This window comes from Epinephelus fuscoguttatus, linkage group LG10 (assembly GCF_011397635.1).
Source record: "Epinephelus fuscoguttatus linkage group LG10, E.fuscoguttatus.final_Chr_v1".
NCBI lineage: Eukaryota > Metazoa > Chordata > Actinopteri > Perciformes > Serranidae > Epinephelus > Epinephelus fuscoguttatus.
In genome coordinates, this window is record NC_064761.1 from 20,943,038 (window position 1) to 20,957,867 (window position 14,830).

At 42.5% G+C, this 14,830-nt stretch overlaps 1 protein-coding gene across 9 annotated transcripts in view; it reads left to right on the plus strand.

Moving 5' to 3' along the window:
• The window catches only part of ptprsa (protein tyrosine phosphatase receptor type Sa), a 260,026-nt gene that overhangs the window by 167,067 nt on the left and 78,129 nt on the right, over nucleotides 1-14,830 (plus strand). For all 9 annotated transcript variants that reach the window (XM_049588106.1, XM_049588108.1, XM_049588107.1 and 6 more), the window contains one exon: nucleotides 11,372-11,482. In XM_049588106.1, the coding sequence (XP_049444063.1) occupies nucleotides 11,372-11,482 (111 nt within the window). The remainder of the gene's footprint in view (nucleotides 1-11,371; nucleotides 11,483-14,830) is intronic.

The window sequence follows — 14,830 nt, forward strand, 5'->3', positions numbered from 1 at the left end:
GCAGCTGAGCCAGAGGGCAACGCTTTCAATTTACCAGTTGATCCATGTTCCAACCCTCAACTACGGCAATGGCTTTTGCACAGTGACCGAAAGAATGAGATGGTAGACACGAGGGGCTAAAATGAGTTTCCTCGGAAGGGTGGCTGGGGTCACCTTTAGAAATAGTGTAAAGAGCTCAGACATATGGAAGTTGCTGGGAGTTGAGCTGCTGCACCTTTGCATTGAAAGACAGCCAGTTGAGGTGGTTCGTGCATGTGATCAGGGTGCCTCCTGGGCATCTTCCTTTAGAGGGATTGACTGGTAGGAGACCCCAGGGTAGACCCAGAACATGCTGGATAGATTATATATCTCTTCTGGCTCGGGAGTGCCTTGGGGTCCCCCAGGAGGAGCCGGAAAACGCTGCTGTGGAGAAGGACATCTGGACTGCCTTATTTAGCCTGCTGCCACCTCGACCCAGCCTTGGATAAGCAGCAGAAAATGGATGGATTGAAGGAAGGTACTGCTGTTCTGTTGGTTCAGCTAGTTGGTAGGACTGCTGGTATGTGTTGTTGTGTGCAGCTTGCATGATTGCATGCACACACAAGGGCTGGGCCTGCAGTGTTAGGCTCAATGGGCAGTGCGTACCCTTGACCCTCTGCTCTGTGCCTGCAGGCCATATATGCTAAGTAGGGCACCTCCCCTGGGTTGGCACTGCCCTGCTGGCACTCTCAAGGGATGGCCAAGGGCATGTGTTGCCATGAGTCATCCTTAGATTTAGAGAGGGACACTAAGAGAAAGGCAGGAGGGAAGAAACTGTGGGAAAGGCTAAGACACAGTAACTCCGAAATAGGGGGAACGAGGGAGGAATGGCAGAACATATAAAATAAGAAAAGAAAAGGGAGTCAGGAAAAACAGTTAGAAAACAATAAACAGAGGGGAAAAAAAGCCAAGAGCGGAAGGACAGTTTAATGCTTGGCAGAGAGGGGGTTGAAGTTAAGCTGGCTCCACTACCCACGCCCAAAGCTCTGCCTATAAGGGATGCATTTTACATCACAGCAACAACATGGGCTATGTTTAAAAGCCCACCAGCAACTGACTGGACAAGCTCAATATTTTATTGTCTCTAATGGGACATTTGGCTTGCACTCAGGCATGTAACACAATACAGACTCACAATAAACAAAGAATAGGGAAACATACAACTCTCGGTTAAATGAAACAATGGAAAGAGCCGGGAGATTGAATGACCAGGCAGGAGGGATGAAGCTTGAGGTGAAGAGTCTATCTGTCACAGTTAAGCAGGTTTACGACTTGTAGGATAAATAAGAACTTCAGTCTGTTTGATTTAACTTGTGGTTGTCTGAAGGTAAAGCCTGAAATTCTAGTTTAGTGGAGACTCTATTCCTCCTTCAGCTAGTTCGCAGAGATAGATACCCGGAATAGTATCGTGGCGCCCCAACTTGTTTTACTGACCTCTTATTCAAGGTCAGTTGGCTGGGAAAAGTCTTCTGCCACTGGAGCGATCCATGTCAACTTGAGGTCAAACCTCTCCTGCTCTGTGTTATCACCCCAAGTTGCAGCCATGATACAGTGCATGCCAAGACCTTGAGCTTCTTCAGCTCTGCTGGTGAAGCATTGAATTTCCTCTCCTAATATGTCTAAGGCAAGGAGAGGAAAAGTTTGCTTGTTTGGGTTAGATTTTGTGATACCAGCAATGAGAGGTGTTGTCTTGTCCTTCTTTCTGTAAAAGAACAAATCCCCATCTCTGGAAGCCTTGTAAGAGATTACCTAATGCTTTGATAATCTAGTTCCAGTTATTTACCTTCCAACCCAAATAACTCCTCTAACTACTACTAACAATAACTTTTAACTAAACTGATGTTGTGTCTTCGTTTTTGTGTCTCCTCCAGAGGGTACCCCAATACGAGGTAAGATGTTTAACACAATGAAAAAAGGGAGTTAAAAGACTTTAACGTACATTAAACCAGACATAACCGCTCCTAACTCCACCCAACTGGCTTAATCGTGGGAGTATCATGTGGGCTTTTCCTCTTAAAAAATGACAAACTTTTCTTTTTTCCACTAACATTAAGATTCCATCTGTGTTTGGGTTCTGTGTTCTCCGTACACACTGTTTGTGAGCGTGATCATACGTGTTTCACACTCCTATGCCCTATGTCATTGTGGATGTGTAGTTCTACCACCGCTGTGGGCGTTCTGTGTTTGTGCCCTCTTACTATCCCCTCCACATCGTCAGTGTCAGGAAACTACTGAGCAATTCAAATTGTGTCGCTGGCTGGTTATGATACAGGATTGAGAAGGTTGACAGCAGAGGGGAGGGATGGTGAGGGTTATTACAAGGCAGTTTGTTTGCTTTGTGCCTCTGACATTTAAATTGTTTGGACATGGGGCTGGAGGGTGGGGGATCGGTGATGAAGAGTTGCGGGGTGGGTGATGGTGGCCTTATTTGTTGATAAGGCCAGGGTATTGAATACTGTGAAGTGTTGAACACGATCTGAGCAACCTTCTTCTCTGCTTTGATATCCTCCTCATCATTCCATCCAGTGCTGGAGCGATAGACACATTCGGTATGTTAATGCAACCCCCATCACTTTCACAAGCCATAGCTGGAGATACTTGTATGTAGCGGAAAAAGACGGCATAAATTACGTTTGATTTTATTCCCGTCCTCCCTGTAACCATGCGGCACAGCAATTTATAAAGGCAAAACTACGGAGGCTGCTGCGTTCAATGGTCACCTTTTCACACAAGGCACCATGTACGTCCTTTTACCACACCAAAATCAGCTCTTATAATGTGTGAGGATAAACAGCAGGATATCAAGGTGGGAAGGAAATGACACAGAGGTAAAGCAGCGTGACTCCGATGAATTATACGATAGCTTTGTCAAATAACTTTTTTTTTTTTTTTTTTTTTTTTTCCATTTCCCCGGACAATTTAACTTTCACTTGTAATTATCCAGCAGGCTTTGTCGCTGAAGCATTTTTCTCCCAATTGATTCAGTGTGATTGTTGATTCATGTGTTTGTTGTAAAGTGGTTTTGTTCCACAGGCTGAGCAGGTAAGTGAATATCTCAGTTTGCCATGTATGTTCCTGTATTCATCGAGGCGAGATGAATGCTCTTAGTTTCACGATTAGTCTGGTACAGCAAAAGGGTGATTCATTTGACGATAGAGCCCCGACAGTAAGATTAAGGTCCTCCATCCTCAGCCATTTCACATGAGCCATACGTGACACGAATAAACGGAAGCATGTTATCAAACATATTCATGTCCACCTGAGGTTTCAGACTAAATTCACACTCTTCACTCCCTTAAAGCCCTCACTCATAACCAACATAGCCCAACCCCGTTCTCCCTGCTCCGCTTTGTTTGAGTAAGAAGGTCTCATAAATCACATTGTGGTGAACAAAAGCAAGCATGACTTATGAACTCTGCATTTGCATAATAAGATAAGCGGCCTGAAAAAAGCGGTTTCTCCCCACCACATCACAGCGTGCCTACACTGACTTGCCGTCAAAAATGTATGCTGCTAATGTAGAGAGAAAATGAATAGCATAGGATCTGGAGAGAAATGCAAATGTAATTGAGATCAAGAAGGACGCAAATGGTTTGTTTGCATAAGTGTGTGTCCACACTAATGCAGACTCTCATCTACTTTAAGTGACTCTCGAAAATGGAGCTTTTCAAAAACACGTCTTTCAGTTAGACGCCACTTGTCCCACTGCTGAGTCATTTTATGTCACTTAATGTGAAGGCATTTTCATTCATGCAGCCTGATAGCATCAAGAGGCTTTACAATCTGTGCAGTATATGACACCCTCTATCCTTAGATCCTTGATTGGGATCAAGAAAAACTTTCCCAAGACAACACAAAAGGCGAAGCACACCATTCTCACAGTTATGGGAAAGGAAACAAACACACAGAGGAGAGGATGAATCTCATGGATTGAGGCACTGTCAGTCAGGAGATAGAGGTCCCAGGATGGCCGACAGTCCAGAACAGAGGAGCCTGACTGAAAAGACAGGACAAGGAAGAGAAAATAGGGAGAGAGACAGATCAGCACAGGGCTTGGATGCTCACACAGAAAGTGAGAGCGATGCAGTGGCTTTCAGAAAGTATTCTCGTAGGCAGGACAAACAGGGACTATAAGTACTAGGCTTAATAGATTCATTGAGACCGAGCCGCCGGAAGGATAATCGTAATAGGTACAAGTTCTGAAGTAATAAAAAAAAAAAAACCAAGCAACTAACTGAAAGTTGAGGCGAAAAGATGAGTTTGGATTTAAAGGCCTCAACAGAGTTAGACTGCCTGAAGTCAGCAGGGAGGTTATTCCAGAGGACGGGGGGCATGATAGGAAAATGGCCTGAAGCCTGCTGACTTCTTTTTAACTCTGGGGACAAAGCAGTGAGCATTGGGAGGAATGTAAGGTTTAAGAATATCAGACAGGTATGAATTTTGTAAGTTGGAATTTTGTAAGTTATCAGAAGTACCCTAAAGTCTGATGTGATAAAACCACTGAAGGGAAGCTGAAACTGGATGTTGAAGTTAAAAATCTAGCTGCAGAATTCTGAACCATTTGAAGTGTTTTAGTATGTAGTGCTGTCAAGCATACTGATCTCTTGATTCATTTTGATTATAAATGTTTGAAACAGTTTCATTTTCCGCAGTATCAATACACGGGTACCAGTGGTGCTTTCTTGACCTGTCTTATTGTTAATATTTACTACAATCATTGTGCCGTTCCCCGCTGCTGAGAAAAGAAAAGTCGTAGTTGTCATGTGATAGCCTTGTTATATTTATCCTATTGTATGCCCTTATTGTCAGTTTCTCCCAGTGGTATTGAAAATGTATTAAAGATAATGTATCATAGTTAGAGATTTCAGTAATGTGACAACATTACTAGCATATAGCACACAGAGATCTGTAAAGGCGAGACAGTTAACACTGACTATTGTAGTGGTTGCATTAGCTGTGGGTAACGAGAGGCTGACAGGGCAGCAGCAGAGGTTACCCGCTGAGATGGTTTTGCATATGAAAAGTAGTCTAAAAGTCTAATATGATGTGGACTTAGCTCAGAAAAAGTGAAGCAACGTCACAGCTGATATCCAAAATGTTCATTTTGCTCCAATACAAAGCCACCCAGGTGCTGGCCTAGAGGTAAGTGATAGGTATAAAGGTAGCTGGACTCCCTACCTGCTTCATTACTGATTTCATGGGAGCGTTACAAGCCACCAGATGGGCACTGACAACAATGGCGTCACACGTTGGACCCCATGCTGGTGCGATCACAGTATAATGACCTTGGGGTGGTGGCAGAGCGTGCCCAAGTGACAGGATACAGACAGAAGGAAAGGGAGACAGAGAGATAAGGGCATTTCCATACTTGGCTGCCGTGTGTCCACACTGGCTGTCTTCTCTCATGTGTGATTATTAAAACCGCAAGTTCACAACTTAAATCCGAAACTTTCCACATGTTGTCGCCCGCTGTAGACGCTCTAATAGCCTCCCTCTGAAGTCGCAAGAGGTATATGAACTGATGTTGAACAATACAATAACAACTGTGGAGTTGTTTAATGGAACCCTTGCTGAACCAGCTGTAGCAAAACTTGGAAACACAACAGACAGTGAAGTGGGATACTACTGGGCTTATAATGTTTATACATGATGCGATAATGATGATGTGAAAATACAACCATGGTGTGAAACTTGTTAATTCCACTTCGCTTGCTGTTTTCAATTTAATCTGCATTGTCAACAAGGACATGTTTGGCTTGACAACAGTTCTCAGTAGCAGAGTGCATCTCTGCGTATCTAATTTTGTTGTTATTGTTGTTGTTTTTAAGTTTTATGATGGAGAATCTAAATATTTTTAGTAATTTAATTATAGAAACATAGTTGTAAAACTTCCTGCTTAATCATGAAGTGCACTCAAGGTATTGAATCCCGTGCTCTTCTGTGCACTTCAGTGAGTTTAATTCATGTAGTTGAAAGGTTATTATTTTGAGTGTATCCACTTATACAGTAAGGTGCTAATTTGGGGTTTTAATTGCACTGTTGAAGAGCTTGAGTGAGCAGTGTTGGGATGAGAGGATGGCGAGGAAACGACAGGAGAGGAGATGAGAAATGAGAGACTAATGAGAGACATGAACTGAAAATGAGAGATAAAATGATGAAAAGAACAGTGTGCCACCGGCAGGCCTGAGTGGGCTGCGGAAGGAGCAAGAGGGAGGGAAAGAAAGAGTGAGACTTGGCCAGCCATTTTGTTGATCGCCTAAACAAATCAATCAAGGCCCGCTGGAGCACACTAATTGAATTACACAAATGGGACTGGGGGGGGTAGACATGGCAAAGCTGCTACAAAGCAGCGACGGGGGTGGGTAGACCACGGCTTCAGGCACTTTCTGAAATTAATCATCCATGCTTGCCCCTCCTTGCTTTTCTTTTATCCCCTCATCTGTCCTTCTGTTTTTCTGCGCTTGTCTGTCTCTTCAACTCTTCCCCCCCACCCCGCTCTGTTTTTTTTTGTTCTTTCTTTTCCTCTCTCTGTTGCATACTGCACCTCTCATAAATGTGACTCCCTTTCCACCCCATGCTGTCCGTCTTTTTTTCCTCTTTTGTCTGATTTTCCCCACCCTTACACTTTTTGCCTTCTCCTCTTGTCATTCCCGTGTCCAACCCAGACTAAACTAGATCTCTATATGGATTTGTCAGTGTTTGACTTTGTGATATGTTTACTCCTAGCCTGCAGCTGCACAAAGGAAACCGGAACGAAACTCTTCTCGTTTAAATGCAGTCCACCAATCTCTTACCAATTGAAGAGATCGGTGGATAGCCCTGCCTTCAAGACAAATCTAAATCCTCATAAAATTTTGGCAAGAAAATGATGAAATTTTAATGTACTAAAGGCTGCTGGCAAAAAGTATCCCCTCTCAACAGCTTCGGTACACAAGTGTCTCTCTTCCAGAATCTGAACTCACCTTCAAAAACATGTATTTGTTGAACTCTGCCCAGGCAGTGCTCTTTGTTATCACACCTTGGCACCTCAACGCTCCTCATCAGATCAGCCTGCGGCATGCAGCGCTGTTAACCAGGGCAGCTGTCACAGCGGGGACAAATGTCCCAGACCCACTGCCCATTACAGCCCTCTTTATCGAATGGATGAAGGCAGCGAACATGCTGCAAGACAGCCAGGAGTGGGTAACAGTGGAGACTGGAGGTTGCGCGTGTTGGCGAGCAGGGAGGGTCACTTTGACTGAGATGGAGACTAATTGGTCCACATGGAAGTGAAGTCATTATTATCAGGGACTTTATTTGCCTCAACTGTAGCCATTGTTTTTTCTTCTTTTGGATCCTAATGGTGCAGCATACATCATGGAATAGGATAGACGGGGGAAAAAATGTCACCAATCTTTTCTCCTCTGACCCAGAAAAACATGAATTATTACTTAGCGGGGGCGGCCCTAGCTGGGGGTCACGGATGGTCGGTGTGGCCTATAAGGTTCAATACCCACAACAGCTCACATAATGTCCTTCGACATTCATGTGTCCTTTTTAAATGTCCCTCAGCAAGATTAAGTAGCAAGTAATACTCACACAGTAATTGCAGGTCACTCTCACAGTTGAAGTATAAAACTTGTAATGTAATAAAATATTCAGTTGGTTGCACTTAAGTTCTGCTGTACCTGTCATATTTGTACCCACAGTAGAGTAAAATAAAGAGTTTTCTGTCCTAAACAATCAGTCGACACAGTCAAACTGTGCTGATATCATATAAAGTAAAACAGGCCACGTCATGGCTAGCAGAGTAGTCAACTGCCATGAACTGTTTTCCATGTTCCCCTAATGAAATCAGGCAAAACAAACTTCTTTGATAGGTGTGTTAGCGATAAGACGTAATAACTGAAGACAGGAAAGACATGCCATTAGGCCCCATATAGGACTCATTTCATAAGCACAGTAAGGCCATTTTGTGAGCCCCACCGTAAATTGCTGTTTGTCGCTAGGCAAGTCTTTATCAGCAAACGCCCATTGTGTGAACAGACCGGGTGCGTGTGTTGTTGTTTTTTTTTTTATTGTGCTTGTGAAAGATAATTTTCTGCATTTATTTCATTCCTTGTGTTTCCTCTTTTCCTGATAAAAGAAAAAAAAACGCCAATGGCCACTTGCGCTTTGGTGAGGCACAGGCTGGCAGGGTAGACCGAGCGCAATTATGCAAAACACAGAGAGTGCAGTCATATTAAAAAAAAAAAGACAAAAGGAAATGGTGGAAAAGAGACACGCTGGTGACGAGGGTTTTCAAAGGGTGGAGTTTGTGTGCACGCGTGCACGGGCGTGCTGCTGCTTGAGATAGGACATCAAAGAGGGGTTTGTTTGGATTTGTATGTTAAAAGCCCTTAGAGGTCTGTTGTTTGTAAATGCTAATATTATCAGGCTTTAAACTGACTAATCGGTCGCCAAGAAAGAAAGATGTTTTATTCTATTATATGGGCACAGAGATCATAAATGACATTAATGGGACAGATTCGTTTAAATTAACGTCTTTGTGGTTTACAAAAGACAAACCTGGGACGAGAGGGAAACACATGAGGAGGGTGGAAATGCCAAAGTGGACAGAAGAAATATGCAACTCACACAGTGTGGCCCAACACATGCAACACCAGCGGGATATTGCATCTCTGCTACGTGTGAATCTGACGGAGAGAGGAGCATAAAGCATCTGAAAATAGAATAAAGTTGTGATTTCTCTTTTGCTCTCCTCCTCTCTCATACCTTTTCTGTCTCTCTCCTTCTAGGCTTCCTTCATCAAACATTTGTTCACCCAGATCTAATTTTATCCAGTGTGTGCAATGAAGGATTTGGTTGTTTTCAGTGTGTATACAGTTTAAGATAAATTGTAACTCACCCAGATTTTTACGAGGTTAAGAATAACGTCTGTGCTCGTTAGGAGAGTAAAACTTAGGGGTCTCAGTTTTTAGAGAGATTAATAATAGACAAGTTTAAGGCAGAAAATAAGAAATATCTCCATTCCTCCTTCTCTCTCAGTGTTCCTCTACATCTCTTGCTTCCTTTGTCACTCTCTTTGCTATCTCCCCTTCTTGCTTCTCCTCCCTGCCTCTTTCTTCCTTAGCCTTTTTTCTCCGACCTCACTTTTCTCCCTCTCTCTGTGTTCCCGCCAGCGGAAGGAGTCTTTATGTGTTCTTCACAGCTCCACTAAATAATAGCTAGAATATGTAATGAAGCCAGTAGGAGCTTGGAAACAATAGATAATACCACCTAGCGAGGAGCCTTCGCGAAAGATGGAGAGGAACAGATGAAACTCCCTCCATCCGCTCAAACACCCTCGTCCCTTTTTCTCTCCTCCTCGCTCGCTCTCTCCGTTTTCGCCAGGAGGTACAATTTACAGCAGCCAATGTTGGTTTTAATTGGCTCTCAATTAATTTTGTTTGGCTCATTATCTGTCACCCTCCGCATGTTGGTGGTTGTGTTTTGTTGACCTTCAGATGACATTTGTTGAATATTATTTTCACACAACGACATTTGTATTTGTTGGAAGCATTTGGAGCTGCAGACCTTCAGCTGTTGGCACACACAGAATGAAAAATATATGAAATATAGAACATTTCTTGTGGTTTAACTGTTTGGTAACTTACAACAAAAAAAACTTCAGCCTTCCAAAGATTTTATAATTCAGCACAGGGACTTAGGCTGACGAGCCGCTGGCAGAGCTTTCTGGAACCGTCCACCTGGAGTTGAACTTCACACAGTCCTTACTTTGTGGTCTCCCTGGTGTTGAGGCGGTAGGCTTCTGAGCACATTCCAAGCCACCTGCCACCGGGCTGGCATTTGCTGTTCCAAGCGCACATCAAACACATCCAAATCAGATCCCTGCATAAACGCAGAGCGAAGACTCCACCACCTGCACTCTGCAGGTAGACATTTTCATTTGGTTCATGAGCTGTGTGCCAGGAACAGCTCCCTCTGGGGGATGAGGATGATCTGAGCTGTAGAGGGAAATGAAGAAGGGAAAAAATAGGGGAGTATAGATTGTTGTAGCTTCGGGTCAGCTTCTTTTTTCTGAGAGTAGAAATCCATGTACTGACTCCAAGGTGTAAAATACTCTTAGAGTATTAAGCCGTGGCCAAGGTGGAAGCGTGACTAATCTTTATAATTAAGCAGGATCGATGGTCTCATTTGTGGCACAGCTGAAAAACGTTATTAGACCAATGTTCCAGAATAGTAGCTTTGTACAACATTGTGTTCACTCCGCCTGCTGATGTGATGGAGTAGGTTATGGTATATTACAGAGCATCCTGGGCAGCGGCTGGCGTATTGATGCTTCCTGGCTAAACGCTAACGAGCGATGGTGCCGTGTTTGTCAGGGAGGCCTGGGCTGCAATCTGTCTGCTGAGCCAGCCAGAAGCCCTAATGATATCATCAGGAAGTGCCGTCAACAGCGCTCTAACGAGGAATGATCTGACGCCCGTTGTTTCACCTCCCTCCTCCGTCCCCCACGCCCCTTCTTCAGTGTTGTTGTCGAGCATTTAGGTTGAGTTTGTTTGCACATACAGGCGATAAAATCGAAAACTGAAAATGTATATAGTAGGTTTGAAACACTTAAGCCCTGAAGGGTTTATATAAAACCGTATACCTTAGAATATGACAATATGGAGGAATATAAAGGTTGACAACAATCCAGTCACAACAGTAGCCAGTAAATCAGTTCATGTGGATATACCTTTAATTTCTCTCTCCCTTAATGTTTAGAAGAGATTATATAGGACTTAGATCACATGGTTAAACCGTGGTTTAACCACAGAGGAGCTGAGCTGCTGCATTATGCACGATACCAGTGTTCATTTGGACATGAACTGTATGTCTGGATATTTTCCCATGACCCCTCTCCCCCCCTCCCAACACACACAGACTCTCCCTAGGTGAGTGCTATGCAAAGGGCGATGTGTTCATCTCACTCAGTTTGCAGGACCATCTCAACACACTTCTCCATTACCTTTCATCATACTTACATCATGGCTTTTTTTTAAACAAGCTCTCATGTCTCACGTACACCAACATAGCCACGAATTCAAAGTGACTGATTCCCGTTTTAATTTATTTAATTCCTATTCATGTGTGGATGGCTGAGGCTGGAGAGGAATCCAGTTTCTGCGCTAGAGAAACAGCTGCCGACTAAATGCTCCCTGAGAAATTCAAGCTACTTTGCATTAAGAAGATTGTCTGACTCCTTCATGTGCTGTCACCAACAAATCGACTAATCAGTCCTCCCTGCTTTCTTTCTCTCTGTCTCTTTTTCTCTCTCTCTCTCTGCCCCCTCCCCTTTTGTCTTTGCTGCGTGTTTTTTATCTTCCAGGTGCCTTGCAGATCGAGAACAGCGAGGAGACCGACCAGGGGAAGTACGAGTGCGTGGCGTCTAATGTGGAAGGCGTGCGCTACTCGTCCCCTGCTAACCTATATGTGCGAGGTAGGGAGCAACCCGGCCCCAGAGCCAGGCCACAAAAAAAAAAATAATAAAAAAAAAAATAAAAAAAACATCCATCCCATTCTGACTAAAATGTCTGAACAGTGCAGCTCAGCTTTAAGTGGCATTACTGTTGAGCTTAACAAATGATAATTGCTTCCATTCTAGCCCAGCTATATTTGCACAAAATGTATTTTGCAAAATAGTATTACCCGAGTAGTATAAATCTTTTAGCATTGATAGTATTGCCTGCCCACAAATGTAATTTCATATGCACTGAAACTTCCAAATGTAAAACTATAATTGACCAACTAATGTTCTTCTCTGTTATGATGTTATGCTCCATTTTGTCTTTGAATGCCCTCCCCTACTCGCTCGGAAGGAAATGTGTAGCACAACAAGCCGTATGTCTTTACTTTATCAGTTGTAAGACGCCTTCTACCTGTAATTGTGTGCCCGATAAAATGTTTCCCCCCCCTCCCTCCAAAGTAATGGAACCCAAAAAGAGTCGGAAAAGGACTTCTTTTTGATTAGCTGTTTTCAGGTACAGGAGCACAACGGTAAGTCTTGATTTTGATTGAGTGGTGAGGTATTAATGCCCACCAATCAAAATCTCCACCCCTTCTCCTTCTCCAGATTTGGGGGTAAAAAGGATTTCCTTGTGGTGAATTTATAGCAAAGGGCCCTTAACACAGTCAGCTGCTCTGTATTACATAAGAAAAGCTCTGTGGCATAGATTATAAAGAGTGCATTTCCTCGACTTTTTCTTCATGGTGTTCTGGAGCATAAATCCATAGTATTCCCCTGTTTCTGCTTTGGGGTATTATCTTTAAAGCCTTTTACAGTCAGCAGTAATTTTGGCGGGCATGTTCCAGCAAAGTGAAGATATGAAAAACAATCAGTCACAGAGAACGTTGAGTTTCATAGGAAACAGGCAATGAAGACAAAAGCCTACCCTCTACCACTAATGCTAAATGACAATGAATCCCTGTTGAGGGAGCTCTGATAAATTGAAGCAGATGCATTTTCGACATGTATTATTTATATTGTGCATATTAAATAAAGATGCCTCGGTATCTACTCAGTTTGTTCCCTCTGCTGTGTACCAAATAACTTTGTTCCCAATAAATAATTCACTACCCTGACATTATAAAATGGGTCAGGGAGCTGCTTTTTCATTATTATTGCTATTATCATACCCTGTGAAGTAGTGGCAAAGGGAAGAAAAATTCAACTGTGAGGAGTAGAAGATAAAAAATGGTTCATCAAGATTACTGTCTTTTCTTGTCAGCATTCATCCTGGAGGCTCATGCTGTCTCCACTCTGATGCAGTGACACTTAATGTCAAGTAGCTATTCATTTTTTTATTTTTTTTCCACGTACAGCAGGGTAGAAGCTAAAAGGTCCGTGGCAAATTACAGTCGAGAGCTCTACGGGAGTCATTAAATAACAATAATAATGGGAACACTTTGTTGACACAGCACTGGGATATTTAGTAGTTCCTTTGGTCAGAAACACACAGCTATACCCTGATATCATTTCCAACAATTCATGCAATCTCCATGAACACTGGCTCCATCAGCATGCTCTTTAAAAGCCTACACAAGGGTCATAATTAGCCAGGTACTTTCACACTACAGTATGTAACACACTTGTTATGCCTTGATGGTGTCAACCTTTGTCTGTTTTCAGTTAACTTTTGTCAATCAATTCTGATACTTGATGTTGACTATGTTTTGTTCACAAAGCGAAATGCACTCGAGATTAGCAGCTGTGGTACGGATCAATTTTCAGGAGAGAAAAAAAAAGACAACAAAACAAAACAACAACAATCCTAAATTTGATCTGGGGCATACTGTACCAGGGAAAATTGAGCCTACTTCCCAAACAGAAACTGTAATAACAGTGCTTCTGATTGGCTTCTAACAACATTTACTGTAACTGTCTTGAACTGCAGCTGCTAATTTCAGTCCAAACTGTGTCTTTTTTTCTTTTCTATCTCTCATTAGTTCTTTCTTTATTTTCTCTTTATTTGGTTTCCTTCTCTAACAAAAGCAAATACAGCCACCACAGGAGCCTCTCCTTGTGGCTATACGGAGCTTGTGAAATTTTGAATTATGAGTATGGTACGCTTGATTTGACACCAGTGGCGCCTCACAATTTTTTTCTTACCAGACGACAGTGCGGCCACTGGGGTGTATCTGATTGTTTTGGTTCAAAGTTTATTTAAAGGGTGGGGCAGGCAAGTGTACTTTCAAGACGGGTGTCACTGATAGCAGGGACAAGGGAAAAGGAGGAAAAAAAGGAATAAAGAAAAGGGAAATGTAGCTGCAGCTAAACACCTTGAGGTGGCTTTTTTTACTCTCTCTGTGTTTCCCCTATTTTTCTCTTCTCCTCATGTCATTGTGTTCTGCATCAACCCCTTTACATCCCTCAGAGCTTCGAGAAGGTTGGTGTGTTTTTTCTTTTTTACTTTTTTTAACCCACATTTGAAAAAAAAAAAATTCAACATGTTGAAAAATTTTAGCTGTATTTGCCTATTACAGAGCTCGACTCATTACTAATTTGAAGAAATACTAATCAGTTAATCCAAACTGCTAAATGATTATGAAATAAATGTTTCTTTATTTCCAAGGAAGAAATGATGAAAGCAAACCCGATTAGCTCGGGTCTTGTTAATTTACTTTTATGTTTGCATTGTGGGGCCTTTTCTCGTTTTGCATCCTTTGGTATTGCTTCTGCACCTAAAGGCTTTCTTGCACGTGTTGTCATGGAAACCCAGCACGTGGAAATAACAGAACCTGTTGCATGATGGGAGAATGTAACTGCGCTTGCATGCCTGTACAGAATTCCTTTGGCCGTGTTTTTTTTTTTTTCCTTTCTGCATTCCCTGTGTTTTGTTCAGTTGTTTCCTTCTCTTCCTTTGGTTTCTCAACAAGTGTCTTCCCTGATACAACCAGATTTTTTGGCTTTCCTTTATTTAGTTTAATATTTTGTGTTGGTGATTATGGTGTTGTGTTTGTGTGTTTTCCTTTGGTTTCAATTCTGTTCCTGATCTTAGTTTTCGGTTTAAAATGTTTGTCTTTTTGTGGTTAAATTTGTTTGTGAGATTTGTGTTTCTTTTTTTTTTCAAAATGATGCTGCTCTGCTTCTTGAGTCTCGGAGTGCAAATGCAAATGCCGAATGAAATAATAAGTGTGTATACAGCCAGTGTTCCTGTCATCTTGTTTATAGCGATCCATTACTGGAAAAATTAGACCTGATTGGGCCTGATTGGGTTCCATGGTGATTTCAGGCAGCCATTAAGGGATGCCATTTACAGTGTCGTGTGGATCAATAACAATATAATGA